This window comes from Mobula birostris, chromosome 9 (assembly GCF_030028105.1).
Source record: "Mobula birostris isolate sMobBir1 chromosome 9, sMobBir1.hap1, whole genome shotgun sequence".
Lineage (NCBI taxonomy): Eukaryota > Metazoa > Chordata > Chondrichthyes > Myliobatiformes > Myliobatidae > Mobula > Mobula birostris.
Window position 1 is genome coordinate 35,022,852 of NC_092378.1, and position 14,790 is coordinate 35,037,641.

General features: G+C 40.1%; 1 protein-coding gene across 2 annotated transcripts in view; it reads left to right on the forward strand.

Annotated features, from left to right (window-relative positions):
- Positions 1 to 14,790, forward strand: part of atxn10 (ataxin 10) — a 215,589-nt gene that overhangs the window by 49,366 nt on the left and 151,433 nt on the right. For both annotated transcript variants that reach the window (XR_011887143.1, XM_072267794.1), the window contains exons 4-5: positions 50 to 146; positions 3,933 to 4,100. Coding sequence is in view for 1 of the 2 variants with exons in the window: in XM_072267794.1 (XP_072123895.1) it covers positions 50 to 146; positions 3,933 to 4,100 (265 nt within the window). In the remaining variant the exon portion in view is untranslated. The remainder of the gene's footprint in view (positions 1 to 49; positions 147 to 3,932; positions 4,101 to 14,790) is intronic.

Here is a 14,790-nt window from a genome sequence, read left to right on the forward strand (position 1 = left end):
TTTTTTTGTCAGAATTTGGTCTTTAAGTGTTTCATTTTATTTTATTCAGCTTTTCAATGTGGTCTTCAGTTCCTTGGAAACCTAGCAGTTGGCAATGAGGAATCCAAGGATGTCATTTGGAAAAATGCCTTTCCAGATCTGTTCCTGTAAGTGCTATATTGTTGTAATTGTATGATTAATTGACTGAGTTTTTGGTCCAGCATGGATTGTTAAGCATCCTAATTCATGGATTTTGATTTACTCAAAAATGTTAAAAAAAAAATGAAAAAGAAAATCAAATTCATTTCTTGAGTTACCAGAATAATTCACTTTTTCTCTTTGGTGCCATAACGTATTTCCAGCTTGCTTCAGGGCCACATATTAATTTGCTGAGACATTAACTAGGTGGGTCACTAGATGACTAACTTTGGTGAATGCTGTTCCTGTGTCACCTGGGACCATCCATCGTATGTGTTCCAATCACTAAGACTGTATTAGATTATGAAAAAACGTAGTAGGCGTTGAACTTTTAATAGTGGTTGATAGGCTTCAGGAAAAAAATATTAAAAATCTTCTACCAGTATAACCTTAACCCAACTTTCAATGTGAGGAGAGAATTTGTGTTTGAATTAGATCTGTAAAAATATGACGACTTTAAGACAGATAACTGATTTACATAGAATCTTAATAGATTATATGTTTTTTAAAATAAACTGATGAAAAGTTTATTAAAAAAAGCTGTAAAATGACATTTTATATAATGTTACTACTTTTTGACAGAGATTAGAAACCTTCCATTAATGATTCACTTCTGGGCAAAACTGGTTGGGTCTGTCATTTCCCACAATATTGCTCCAGCTTTGAAATGTAAAAATCATTCCAGGATTAGAGTGAGAGTATGTTCCATATTGCAGAAGGTAAATCCAGAAGGGATCATCATATTCAAATCTTTGTGTATTTTAGTATGTTGTCTTAACTTTATTTTACAGTGGAGGTTTGTCTTTTTGGTTTTGCCTTGTAATGTTAATGACCTACAAGCTCATGTAGATCTGCTGTTATAATTTTGGTGGTTGGATTGGATTGTTTGAAAAACTAATCGTGGATTTCCATCTAAGATCCCATCAGAATTCTATTAATTGCAAAATTTAAAGTACTTTCTGCCTACTTCCCAGACTGCTAGACTACATAATTATGTAAATTCAAGCAATGATAAGAATAAAGATTATGTAAATTTAATACTTGGCTTTCATTTATCAACAGATTAGTTGACAGTGCATAAGGTTAATGTACATTCAGACATTTTGGCTGAATGAATATTTAAACATAAAATCTATTGAAGTTCCATATCAAAACACATGGAGCCAATGTTTTTTCCTATTTAAAAGGTACGTCTAGAATAGAGTTCCTGTTTAAAATTTAGGAGTCTGGTCTTATTCTCACCTACAGTGGTAAGACCTCCTTTATTCCATGTCATGAAAAATGTCATCTAGGATTATGTTGACAGCCAGCAGCTCTTTGTTTGCCTTGACACCTCTTCATGGTTTGATGGAGTTGATTAACTTATTCTGGTCCCTTTTTTGTTGACAACATCAGGCCTCAACTGGTTCCCCTACTTTTGCCCACAAATCTCCCAATTTCATAACGTTTCCTTTAGCATGGCTCAAGGATCTATCCTTTTGCCCTGCCTTTGCGTGGTTTATCTTAGATTCAATATCACCAGGTGCAGAGTGGGTTTCCTTTTGTATTCTGATACCTGTCTAACCCTACATCTATCCATTCTTCTGTTTCTGTGTTTTTTGTCTGTCGTCCTATCTTTCCTCCTCTACTGTTAAAATCTCCTTTTTCATCTTTCAGTTGCCTAAAGGCTCAACTTGTTAAATACCTATCTTGGACTTTGTGATGCAGGACAAAGTTGAGATAAAGGTGGTTGTCAACAGCATCCATGTGAAAGTTCAATCCACAGCTGTGGATGATGTTGCTTATTAGCTGCATTTAAATGAGGAAAGGGGTGGGATAAGGAGAGATCTTCAGTAAAGGAGTGTTAAAATAATGCCATTGTTGAAGTAAAGGCTGTCCCTTTGATCTGGAGAAAGATTGGTTTTACTGAGCTGAACAGATAGGAAGATGGTGTGTCTATTCTACTAGAAAAGCTACGGGAATCACAGTTATAGAGCATAATGTCCATATGTTCAGTTTAGAATATTAGAATGCAGTATCAAGGATAGAAATCTGATTGGAGAGCTTCAAATGTGTACTGTAAAGGTCTAATTGGATTCATAACATGTTTAAGGAATTTGAAGGATTTTGAAGAAGAATAAACTTCCAAGCTCAGAGGGAAAGACGATGGCTCTTTTTTGAAGTGGGAAGTTGATGATGACAGCTTGGAGAAGTTAGTGGATTTAAAATGGAAACAATATTAGAAGAGAGGGAATAAAATGATTAAAGTAAGGAACGAGCTAACCAACTACTTCCATTCTCCTGCCCTCTTCCCAAAATTCTGCATTTTTTTCAAAATATACGACTGTTCTATTTTTGGATATTGCTGTGAAACACGTCTCTACTGCCACCCTGGTAATACATTCCAGACACCAGTCAATCAATACATTTAAAAAGAAACTTTTTCCTCATGTCACTTTTAGTTTGACTTGTAAGTGAATTAACCTGACCTCTGTTGCTGAAGATAAAACTGCATCATTTTTGGTATAGTGCATCGTATCCAATGTTTGAAAGCTCCTCGGGCTGTAAATTCCAATGTCTGGAATCTACCTGCTCCATTGCCACCTGAAAACCTTGATTTCAGGCATTTTTCTGTTAAACTCTTTGCCCTGATATTAAAATGTCATGACTGCCTTCAGAAAGGTGTCCAATATGTACTGGTTTGATTCTGTGACCATTTCCTTGTTCAGTAATGACTTTTTTCACCCTGTCCTTGTCAATAAGCAAATTTCTCTTCGATAATTTGAAAGGGAATAGTTTTTGCTAATTTATATCAAACACCATTGTCCACCTTCATTTGAATTTCTGTGTTTTGTTCACTGGCTTAAAAAAAGTTTTAAATTGAATTTTGAATGAATATTATACAAAGTATGTGAAGATATCAGAGAGGATCCAGATAAGGTATTCCTGAGTGTTTCTTGGGATGAGGGAATATAGTTACAAAGATTGATTTATTTCTTTAGAGAAGAGAAAAAACGAAGGAGGGACTTGATTGAAATATATTTTATGATGAAGGGTCTGGACAGAGTTGATGGTGGGATGCTATTTACTTAGGAAGGTCAAGGACAAGAAGCCACATAAAGATGAACAGTTAAAGTTGCATGAGAAAGTTTCCTTTTGACATGGCATGTGATTGGAATCTGGTGTACTGCCTGCTGAAATTTACTTTCAAGAGGGAGCTAAATAATAATATAGCTGATAAAAAAAACTGAAACTCTGGATAAAGTGACAGTGGATGAAACTAGTTACTTTGGTAGACAGCTGGTGTAGTCACTGCCAAATTGCCACCTCCTATGCTGTAACCATACCATGATTCTATGAACAATATGTCATATCATGCTGACTTAAGTATTTCCCTTTCCTAAGGCTGTACCTTTTTCTGATTGCATATTTTTCATCAATTAATACATGGTTATGTATCCAGTAAAGAGTTACATGTTATATTTTCCAAAAGACTGATGCTCAGATTCATACTTCAGAAGGAAATTTTATGAAGGTCGCTTTGTATTAATTTTGGGTACTTGTTATTTATTTAACAAGCAAACATGTACTGTTTTTATAACTTTGTCACAAGTTAAATTTAGATGAGATGACTATCTCTGCTCTGTTGTTAGGTCTATTACTGATATTTAAAACTCGGTCTTATTTACATCACAGCTGATAAACTGATATTTTTGGCAGGTACACGTAGCTTTGACTGGACTTGCATCTAAAACTTGTTCTTGATTTTTCCTAAGGAATTTTCTGAATCATTTAGATAAGAAAACTGTCACCTATTGCTGCATGGTTCTGTTTACTTGTCTTAATGCTGAGAGAACAGCGGATCTACTAAACCACACAAAAGGGATTGAACTGGTGGAATCTGTTGTCAAAATCTGCAAGAAGGAGCCAGAACTGGATTGGGCGTATGTATTTTTAAGAAATGTTCAACATTTCCTCTCAATAGCTTGGGCACGAAGACTAGAGTGCAGCTTGCAATTCTGTTCTCTGAAGCTTTAGTGTTGTCTTTTTTTTATGGTTTTAATATGTACTGCACTTACTAGTAATCAACTTACTTATGGGTTTTAGTTACAGGATTCTGAACTTTCTCTAGGTCATTATATTGTTCATCAAGATTAAGTTCCTAAATATATTTTACTTCCCTTTTAATAATTTGTTCCTCTTTGAGGCCATTGCTCCTTGCTGGTAAAATTGTCTGTATAAAACCATTACATAGGCCATTCTGCAGGTTCAAATATCAGACAGGCACACAGACCTGCTACCTTCCTTTTGCCAGGAATGCTGAGCAAGAAGACAGCAGTGTAAGAAAGATGATGTTATAGAGGTGCCTCAAAAAAAGGGTGTTGTAGTGTTGGCAGTTCAGGAGAGAGGGAGACTGTTGAAGGAGGATTTTGTGAATAAAACATGTGAGAGTCGTATTATGTGCTTAACATAAGCCATAGCTCTTTATTTTCATTACATCCAGTGAGTACAGGGCCAAAGCTATGAAATGCTCCATATACTTTAACCCTTTTATTCCCAGTCTCATTCTCATGAACCTCCTCTGAACCCTCTCCAAACTGCTCACAAAACTCCAAGTGAAGCCTCACCTGTGCTTTATAAAGACTCAGCATAACATCCTTGCTCTAATATTCTAGTCCTCTCAAAATGAATGCTAACATTGCCTTTTCCTTAATTACCGCTGACTCAGCCTGCAAGTTAATTTTCTGGAAATCCACCAGAAGGATTTCCAAGTCCCTTTGCAACTCTGATTTTTGAAATTTTTCCCTGTTTAGAAAATAGTGTCGAAGTCTGTGTTGCAGACTCTTTGCTTCCTCAACATTACCTGCCCCTCCACCTATCTTTGAATCGTCTGTAAACCTGACTACAAAACCCATCCATTCCATCATTCTCAAAATGCTGGAGGAACTCAGCAGGCCAGGCAGCATCTATGGAAAAAGTACAGTCAACATTTCGGTCTAACCCGATAGTTAAATATACCTTACGTATTTGGTTTCAATTCAGAAAATTTTTCGATCTTAACCAATTTGGGCTAGCGATCCCTATTTTAGGTAACATATTTTTTCCTCCCTCTTTCACGGATCGTGCATTTCAAATTTGGAAGACTAAGGCTATTTCACGGTTTTTGGATTTATTTTTACATGATTCCCTTATGTCTTTTGAACAATTACCTAATAAATATAATTTACCAAGAATACATTTTTTAAGATATCTTCAAGTTAGAAATTTCCTAAGTACTATACTTTCTTCCTTTCCAATGCTTCCTCCTACATATATTTTAGATACTATAATTAACCTTAATCCATGTCAGAAAGGTGCAACGACTATTATTTATAATATTATTATGAAACTTAGGAAAGCTCCATTTGATAAGATTAGGTCAGATTGGGAACAAGAATTGGGTTCTATTATTTCCATGGATGACTGGGGGCAGATTTTACAATTAGTCAATACTTCCTTTATCTGTGCTAAACATTCCCTAATTCAATTTAAAGTTGTTCATAGAGCACATATGTCCAAAGATAAATTAGCTCGTTTTTATTCTCATATTAATCCTTTTTGTGATAGATGTCCGGGGCAGATAGCTTCCTTAACTCATATGTTTTGGTCTTGTCCTACTCTGGAAACTTTTTGGAGAGACATTTTTAATATTATCTCAAAGGTATTGAATATAGATATCTCTCCTCATCCTATTACTGCTATCTTCGGATTACCTAAAATTTCCAGTAATCTTTCCCCTTCAGCCCGTAGAATGATTGCATTTCTTACTTTAATGGTGAAAAGATGTATCTTACAACATTGGAAAGAGCCTAATGCTCCAACTACCTTTTTTTGGTTCTCCCAGACGATATTATGCTTAAATTTGGAGAAAATTAGAAGTAATCTTTATGATTCCTCATTTAAATTTGAACAGACCTAGAGATCTTTTATTCAATATTTTCATTTAATGTAATTTTTTTTTCTCTCTTGTTTCATATTTACATTCCCTTCTTGCTTTTTTTAACTGTTTTTAATGGAGGTCAGGTTTGAGGACGTGATTTTAAGTTTTTTAACTCTACCTGTTTCCAAGTTAGCCCATTGCTTTGCTTTGCTTTTAGTTTAGTTGCACGGTGGGCTTTTTTTTGGTTTTTTTTTTTCTTTTCTCTATTGATATATATATATATATATATATATAAAATTAGTATACTATTAATTTACCTTATTATTTTATGTTTAAACTGCACTGTTTGTATCAATTTTTTTCTGTATTAATATCTCCTGTAATTTCTAACAGTGTATTAGTGCTTATATGGTTTACCTTTTGTATACTTATTTAATAAAAAGATTTAAAAAGAAAAGAAAGAACATTTCGGGCCAAAGCCCTTTGGCAGGACTGGAGATAAAAACCTGAGGAGTGGATTTAAAAGGTGGGAGGAGGGGAGAGAGAAGCACCAGGTGATAGGTGAAACCTGAAGGGGGAAGGATGAAGTAAAGAGCTGGGAAGTTGATTCGTGAAGGAGACAGAAGGCCATAGAAGATGAAAAAGGAGCAAAGGAGCACCAGAGGGAGGCGATGCGTGGGCAAGGATGGGTCTTTGCTCGCACCCCATCCTCCCACCACCCTAGCAGGGATAGGGTTCCTCTTGTCCTCACTACCACCGCACCAGCCTCCACATCCAGCACATAGTTCTCCAAAACTTCTGCCACCTCCAACGGGATCCCACCACCAAGCTCAACTTTCCTACCATCCCCCGCCCCCCAACTTTCTGCTTTTCATAGGGATCCTACACGACTCCCTTATCTATTCTTCCTTCCCCACTGATCTCGCTCCTGGCACTTATGCTTGCAAGCGGAACAAGTGCTGGACCTTCCCATACACGTCCTCCCTCATTTCCATCCAGGGCCCTAAACAGTCCTTCCAGATGAGGTGGCACTTCACCTGTGAGTCTGTTGGGGTCATTTACTGTATCTGGCGCTCCTGGTGCGGCCTCCTGTACATCAATGAGACCCAACGTACAACGTTTATAGTTTGGGAGACCGTTTCACCAAACATCTATGCTCTGTCCATGAGAACAAGTGGGATCTCCCAGTGGCCACCCATTTTAATTCCATTTCCCATTCCCATTCTGATTTGTCTATCCATGGCCTCCTCCACTGTCGTGATGAGGCCACACTTGGGTTCAAGGAACAACACCTTGTCTTCCATTTGGGTAGCCTCCAACCTGATGGCATGAACATCAATTTCTCAAATTTACGGTAATGCCCGGAACCATTCCCTCCCCCTTCTCCATTCCCCATCCCCTTTTCCCTCTCTCACCTTATCTTCCTGCCCGCCCATCCCCTCCCTCTGATGCTCCCTCACCCCTTTTTCTTTCTTCCATGGCCTTCTGTTTCTTTCACCAATCAACTTCCCAACTCTTTACTTCATCCCTCCCCCTCCAGGTGTCACCTGTCACCTGGTGGTTCTCTCTCCCCTCCCCCCACCTTTCAACTCTACTCCTCCGCTTTTTCTTTCCAGTCCTGCTGAAGGGTTTTGGCCTGAAACATCGACTGTACCTTATTCCCACTCTTTGCCTCCTGCCAATCCACTATGAATGCTAATATCTTTCTTGTAATACCATGGGTTCTTATCTTGTTAAGCAGCCTCGTGCTCAAAGGCCTTCTGAAAATCCAGAATGTTTTAAACAATATTCACTGACTCTCCTTTGTCTATCATGCTTGTCAATTCTTCAAAGAATTGCTTCAGATTTGTTACGTAATATTTCCCCTTAACAAAACCATGCTGACTTTGGCCTACTTTATCAGGCACCTCCAGGTACCCTGAAACTTCATCTTTACTAATGGACTCCAACATCTTCCCAACCACTGAAGTCAGGCTAATTGGCCAATAATTTCCTTTCTTTTTCCTTCCACCCTTCTTGAAGACTGGAGTGACATTTGCAATTTCCGAGTCCTCTGGAGCCATTCAGAATCTAGTGATTCTTGAAAGATCATTACTAATACCTCCACAATCTCTTCAGCTACCTCTTTCAGAACCCTGGGGTGTAGTCCATCTGGTCCAAGTGACATCAGCTTCCCAAGCACCTTCTCCTTAGTAATAGCAATGACACTCACTTCTGCTCCTTTGACACACTCACATTTCTGGCATATTGCTGGTGTCCTCCACAGTGAAGACTGACACAAAATACTTAAGTTCTTCTGCCGTTTGTTTGTCTCCCATTTATACCTCTCCACCCATCGTTTTCCAGTGATCCAATATCCACTCTCACCTCTCTTATACACTTTATATATCTCTAAAAGCTTTGGTATGCTTTATGATATCATTGGCTAGCTTCCCTTCACATTCCATCTTTTCTCCCATTATGTTTGTACTGTTCGGGGCTCTGTTTATAACTCCCTTCAGCGTGTTTTTACCCTCTTAACACACAGTTTTCTAACCATGAGGACTCTAACCTCCTGATCCTATGTCTGCCCTTTCCAATGTTTTGATTTTATTTTTTCCCAACAGACGCGCTCCAACCTCTCTGCCTACCTGCCTATCCTTTTGATACAATGTGTATCCTTGGATGTTAAGTTTTCAACTACAATCTTCTTTCATAGTTCAGGACTCAGTGATGCCTACAACATCATACCTGCTAATCTCTAACTGCGCTACAAGATCATCTGCCTTATTCCATATACTGCATGCATTCAAATAAAATAACTTCAATCCTGTATCTATCACCCTTTTTGAATTTGCCTCCAAGTTACACTTCGCCTCATCACATTCATGGCAATTTTGCTCTGTCATCTGCCTGCCTATCCTCACAGTCTCACTACACACTGCATTACCTTGTGTACCAACCACCTCATCCTCAGCCCTATCTCTCCAGTTCACATCCTCCTCCCAACTTAGTTTAAACTCTCCCCAACAGCTTTAGCAAACCTACCCGCAAGGATATTGGTCCCACTCAGGTTCAGGTGTAAACCCCTCATACTTTCCCCAGAAGAGATCTCAATGATCCAGAAATCTGAAACCCCACCTACTGCACAATTCCTCAGCCACCCATTCATATGTAATATCATCATATTTCTGCCCTGACTAGCACGTGATACTGGAGGACTTGCTGTTCAGCCTCTTGCCTAACTTCCTGTACTGACTGCACAGGGCCTCTTTCCCCCTTTCAACCAATGTCATTGATGCCAATGTTTACACTCGCTCTTGAAATTCTTCTGCAGCCGCTCTGAGACATCCTGGATTCTAGCACCTGGGAAGCAACACACTTCTCTTTTGTGGCCACAGCATCTGCTGTCTGTCCCTCTAACTACTGAGTCTTCTATCACTATCACTCTGCCTGACTTTACCCTTCCCTACTGAGCCTCAGAGCTAGCTGTGGTGCAACTGACCTGCTGCTGCTGCTGCTGTGCCCTGATAGGTCACCCCCACAGCATTATCCAAAGGGGTATACATGTTCCTAAAGGTATTGACAACGAGTGACCCCAGCACTGACTTCCCACTCCCCTTACTTCTGGTGGTCACTCATCTACTATCTGAAGCCTGCATTCTCTCTGCGACCACCTCGGTATATGTCTTATCTATGAAGTTTTCGGTCACTGTCTCCCAGTGGCACTCACATCTTCTGTGATGAAGTGTTTTGAGAGGCTGGTCATGGCTAGAATGAACTCCTGCCTATAAGGACCCGGATCCACTGCAATTTGTCCATCACCACAATAGGTCTACAGTGGATGCAATCTCCCTGACTCTCTACTTGGACTTCGATCACTTGGACAATAGCAATACCTACATTAGGCTGCTGTTTATTGATTACAGCTTAGCATTCAATGCAGTCATATCCTCAGTTCTAATCAACAAGCTGAAAAAACATGAGCCTCTGTACCTTCCTCTGCAACTGGTTCTTTGACTTCCTCGCTGGTTCCGTGACTTCCAGTCTGACTTGATCAGAAATAACTTCTCTTCCTCGCTAACAATCAACACTGAAGCGATGCGTGCTTAGCCCACTGTTCTATTCTGTCTGCACACATGTAGTATGGCTAGGCACAGCTCAAACGCCATCTATAAATTCGTTGATGATGTAACTACTGTTGGCAGAATTTCAGATGGTGATGAGGAGGCGTACAGGAGCAAGATAGATCAGCTGGTTGAGTGGGGTCGCAACAACAACCTTGCACTCAACATCAGTAAGACCAAGAAATTGATTGTGGACTTCAGGAAGGGAAAGTCAAGGGAGCACAACCAGCCCTCATCGAGGGATCAACAGTGCAGTTTCAAGTTCCTGCGTGCCATCATCTCTGATGATCTAGCCTAGGCTCGAGATGTTGGTACAATTACAAAGAAGGCACAATACACGGTGATAATTTCATTAGGAGTTTGAGGAGACTTGGTATGTCACCAAAGACTCTCGCAAATTTCTACAGATGTACCTTGGTGATCATTCTGACTGGGTGCTTCACCACCTGGTTTGGAGGGGTCATTGCACAGGATCAGGAAAAACGGCAGAAGGTTGTAAACTCAGCCAGCTCCATCATAGCCTCCTGTCATCGAGGACACCTTCATGAGGCGGTGCATCAAAAAAGGTGGCATCCAGCTTTAAGGGCCCACATCAACCAAGACATGTCCTCTTCTCATTTTTACCAAGGAGGAGGTACAGATGCCTGAAGACACACACTCAGTGTTTCAGGAACAACGTCTTCCCCTCTGCCATCAGATTTCTGAATGAACAATGTTTCCATGAACACTATCTCACTATCTTTTTCCTCGATTTTTGCACAACCTACTTAATTACATTTTATTATGTATACTTATTGTAAGTTACAGTTTTTTTAATTATGTATTGCAATATACATAATTGAAAAAGAGCTTTGACCAGCAGCCAATCCGGTTATCAGAAGTTTGGAGAGGAGGGGACTTCAATCAGGTCTGTTGCCCGAGGATAAAAAGGCAGCAGTGGGACGTGGCAGCAAAAAGGAGATTTGACCAGCCAACCAATCAGCGTTTGGGATTGATTAGTACGAGCAAATTAAAGGAAGGCAGGAGCAAGTGCAGTGGCTGTCGTTGGAGTGGATGTAGCAAGTGCAGTGGCTGTCGTTGGAGTGATGATCTTGAGGCTTTAGCTCTTTGAGTCTTCATCAAAAAGAGGCTTCACTCAGAGAAAGCAAATGAAAGAAAAGCTCAAGTTTATTTTTCCCCCTTCACTTCTTTATATCTGCTCAGTTAGGACAGTAGAGATGCAGGATAGTGAAATGCTTCTCTTGCAGGATGTGGGAAGACAGGAACAACTACAACTGTGAGAAGTGCATCCAGCTGCAGCTCTAACAAATTGTGTTATGGAGTTTGGAGCTGGAACTGGATGAACTTTGAATCCTTCAGAGGCTGACAGGGTGATAGATAGAACATACAGAGAGTAGTTACCCCCCCAAGATAAAGGACACAGGAAGCTGGGTGACTGTCAGGAAGGGGAAAGGCATTAAGGAGCCTGTGTAGAGTACCCCTGTAGCCATCCCCCTTAATTAGATATATCACTTTGGATACTATTGGGGGGGGGGCATGACCTACAGAGGGAAGTCACAGTGGTTGAGTCTCTGGCACTGAGTCTGCCTCTGTGACGCAGAAGGGAACAGGGGAGAAGAGTCATGCTGTGGTGATGGGGGATTCGTTAGTTAGGGGAATGGACAAGAGCTTCTCTGGGCAAGAATGAGATTCCCAGATGGCATGTTGCCTCCTGGGTACCAGGGTCCAATATATCTAGGATCAAGTCCTCAGCATTCTTAAGTGGGAGGGTGAACAGCCAGAAGTTGTGGTCCATGTAGGTACCATGAGTAGGACAAGTGACAAGGTTCTGTATGGGGAATTCAGGGAGTTAGGTGCCAAGTTAAAGTGCAGGACTTCCAGGATTGTGATCTCAGGACTGCTACCAGTGCCACATGCCAGTGAGGCCAGAACTAGGAAGATTATACAGTTTAATACATGGATAAAGAATTGGTGTAGGAGGGAGGACATAATATTTTTGGTTCATTGGACTCTCTTCCAGAGAAGGTGGGACCTGTACAGAAGGGATTGCTTGCACTTGAAATGGAGGGAGACTAATAGCGAGAAGGTTTGTTAATGCTGCACGGTGGGATTTAAGCTGGAGTTGCAGGGAGATGGGATCCAGAGTGCCAGAAAAGTTCATGGAGAAGTTGTGGAGGTAGATGTTGGTAAGACCTCAGACCAAGTGTGGAATCAAAAGGTTGAGCATGGTGCAACTAGTGTCCTGAGATACATATATTTCAATGCAAGAAGTATCAGAGAAAAAGCGGATAATCCTGGATCATTGGGGCCTCTCCTGGATCATTAGGGCCTCCTCGGGGGGAGGTACGACCTGTACAAAAAGGACAGGTTACACCTGAACCCAAAGGGATTCAAAATCCTAGCAAGCAGGTTTAATAGAGCTATTAGGGAGGGTTTAAACTAATTTGGCAGGGGGATGGGAACTGGAGTGATAGGGCTGAAGAAGGGGAAAACAGATATAAATCAAAGATAGCGTGTAAGATGATAGAAAGGATAGAAAGGACAGGCAGGAGATGAGACATAATCACAGCCAGTGGGATGATTTACTGGGCAATAGAGGCGTGCTGCAGTTAAAACAGAAAGCAACAAAATACTGGTCTGAAAGTGTTATATTTGAATGCACACAGCATAAGAAATACAATGGTTGATCGTGAAATTCAGCTACAGATTGGCAAGTATTCTGGTTTTTGTAGCTCTGTGCATAGTTGATACTCATGTCTTTACTCATTTTGTCAATACGACGAGCTACAGAGGAATTGATTTTAAAATGCTGGTTTTGAAAACCAGCGTTTTGAGAACAGTGGTGAGCACTTCTGTCACAGCAGGCATTATTAATCTTGCATCAACTGTATAAGATTTTCCACACTCTATCATTTTGGAAATTTTATAAGAAGCAACGAGACCACTATCAAGTTCATTTTTAGCTTTCTTGGCAAATAACTTGAGTGTGCAACACTCTTCAAATTCTCCCTTCATCTTCTGGAACTGAGTAAGTAGCCTCTTCAGGGTGTCCTTTACAGATGTGTTCCTGCAATTTTGATGGTTTCATGACTGCATTAGACAGTACTGTATTACAAATCAGACACATGAGGTGTCGCTGATCAGACTGGAATGGAATAAATTCATACTCCAAGTAGATAACATTGTATTGATGCACTTTCTGTAGTTCCTGTTTCTTAGCAGAATTCAAGGCTTCACTGCATTTAGGCTCTTGGAGATTGCATCGTACGTATTTATTCATTATTAAGACCATTATACCATAAGACATAGGAGCAGAATTAGGCCATTTGACCCATCGAATTTGCTCCACAATTTCATCATGGCTGATCCATTTATCCTCTCAGCCCAATCTCCTGCCTTCTCCCATATCTTTTCATGCCCTGACCAATCAAGAGTGAAGTATAGGATAATGAGGGGAGATTTAATAGAGGTATACAAAATTATGAAAGGTATACAAAGGGATGTAGGATTTTGTGAATAAAACAAGTGAGAGTCATTTTATGTGCTTAACAAAAGTTGCAGCCCTTTACTTTCATTATGAACAAACACAAAAAAGTTGCCTTACACTAATGTCATTACATCAGACACCATCACTTAAAGAAAAGACAGCAACTCAATGACAATGTTTTGTGAATTATGCTGAACACTTTCTCTTATGAACAATATGTCAATTGTCACCCATTACATAACCCTATAGGGTAAATGCATGCAGGGTTTTTCAATGACATTGGGTGAGACCTGAACTCATGGGCTAAGAGTGAAAGGTGAAATACTTAAGGGGAAACCTGAGGGGGAGCTTGTTCACTCAGAGGGTGGTGAGAGTGTTGAATGTGCTGCCAGGAGAAGTAGTGGATGCAGATTTGATTTCAAAATTTAAGATAAATGTGGATAAGTACATGGGGTGGGAGGGATATAAAAGGCAGAGATGCAGTTGTGGGTCGATGGGACTAGGGAGAATAGCAGTTCCACTCACTAGATGGACCGAAGGGCCTGTTTCTGTGCTGTAGTGCCCTATGCCTATGGCATCATTCAGTTTCATTATAAAATGACAAGTCAAATGTTTTGCTCAACTCGATGACATTGCAACATGCAACTAAATTTGGAACGACTTTTGCAAATATTTCATAGATATGATCAATATTATGATTAGTCATCTTATAAATAGTCACATGATTGAATACCATGTGAGCAAATGTCTCCTGATCAAATCTCGAGGAATGTGCCAGGCTATGTTTGGAAAAGTAGAATGAGCCATGGAATGAGGCTTAAAAGGTTCAGTACAGATTCTGTGTGTGAATAATTTTTACATGAAGAGTCAGAGCTTGGTGCCCTCAGCTTACTCCCACATTTGATGTACAGGGGAACTGTGGGTGAAAATTTATAGCTCCCTCCCTGTAAATGCCAACACAGGTGGATAAGTTAGTGAAGAAGGAAACTGACTTGCTTGCCTTCATTGACAAAGGCAATTGTTTGTCTGGCTGCATAGCTCTGGAATAATGTGGCAGTATTAGGGAGAGTGCTGAGGAGGATCACTGGGATGTTACCTGGTATGGCGGGCTTTTGTTACAA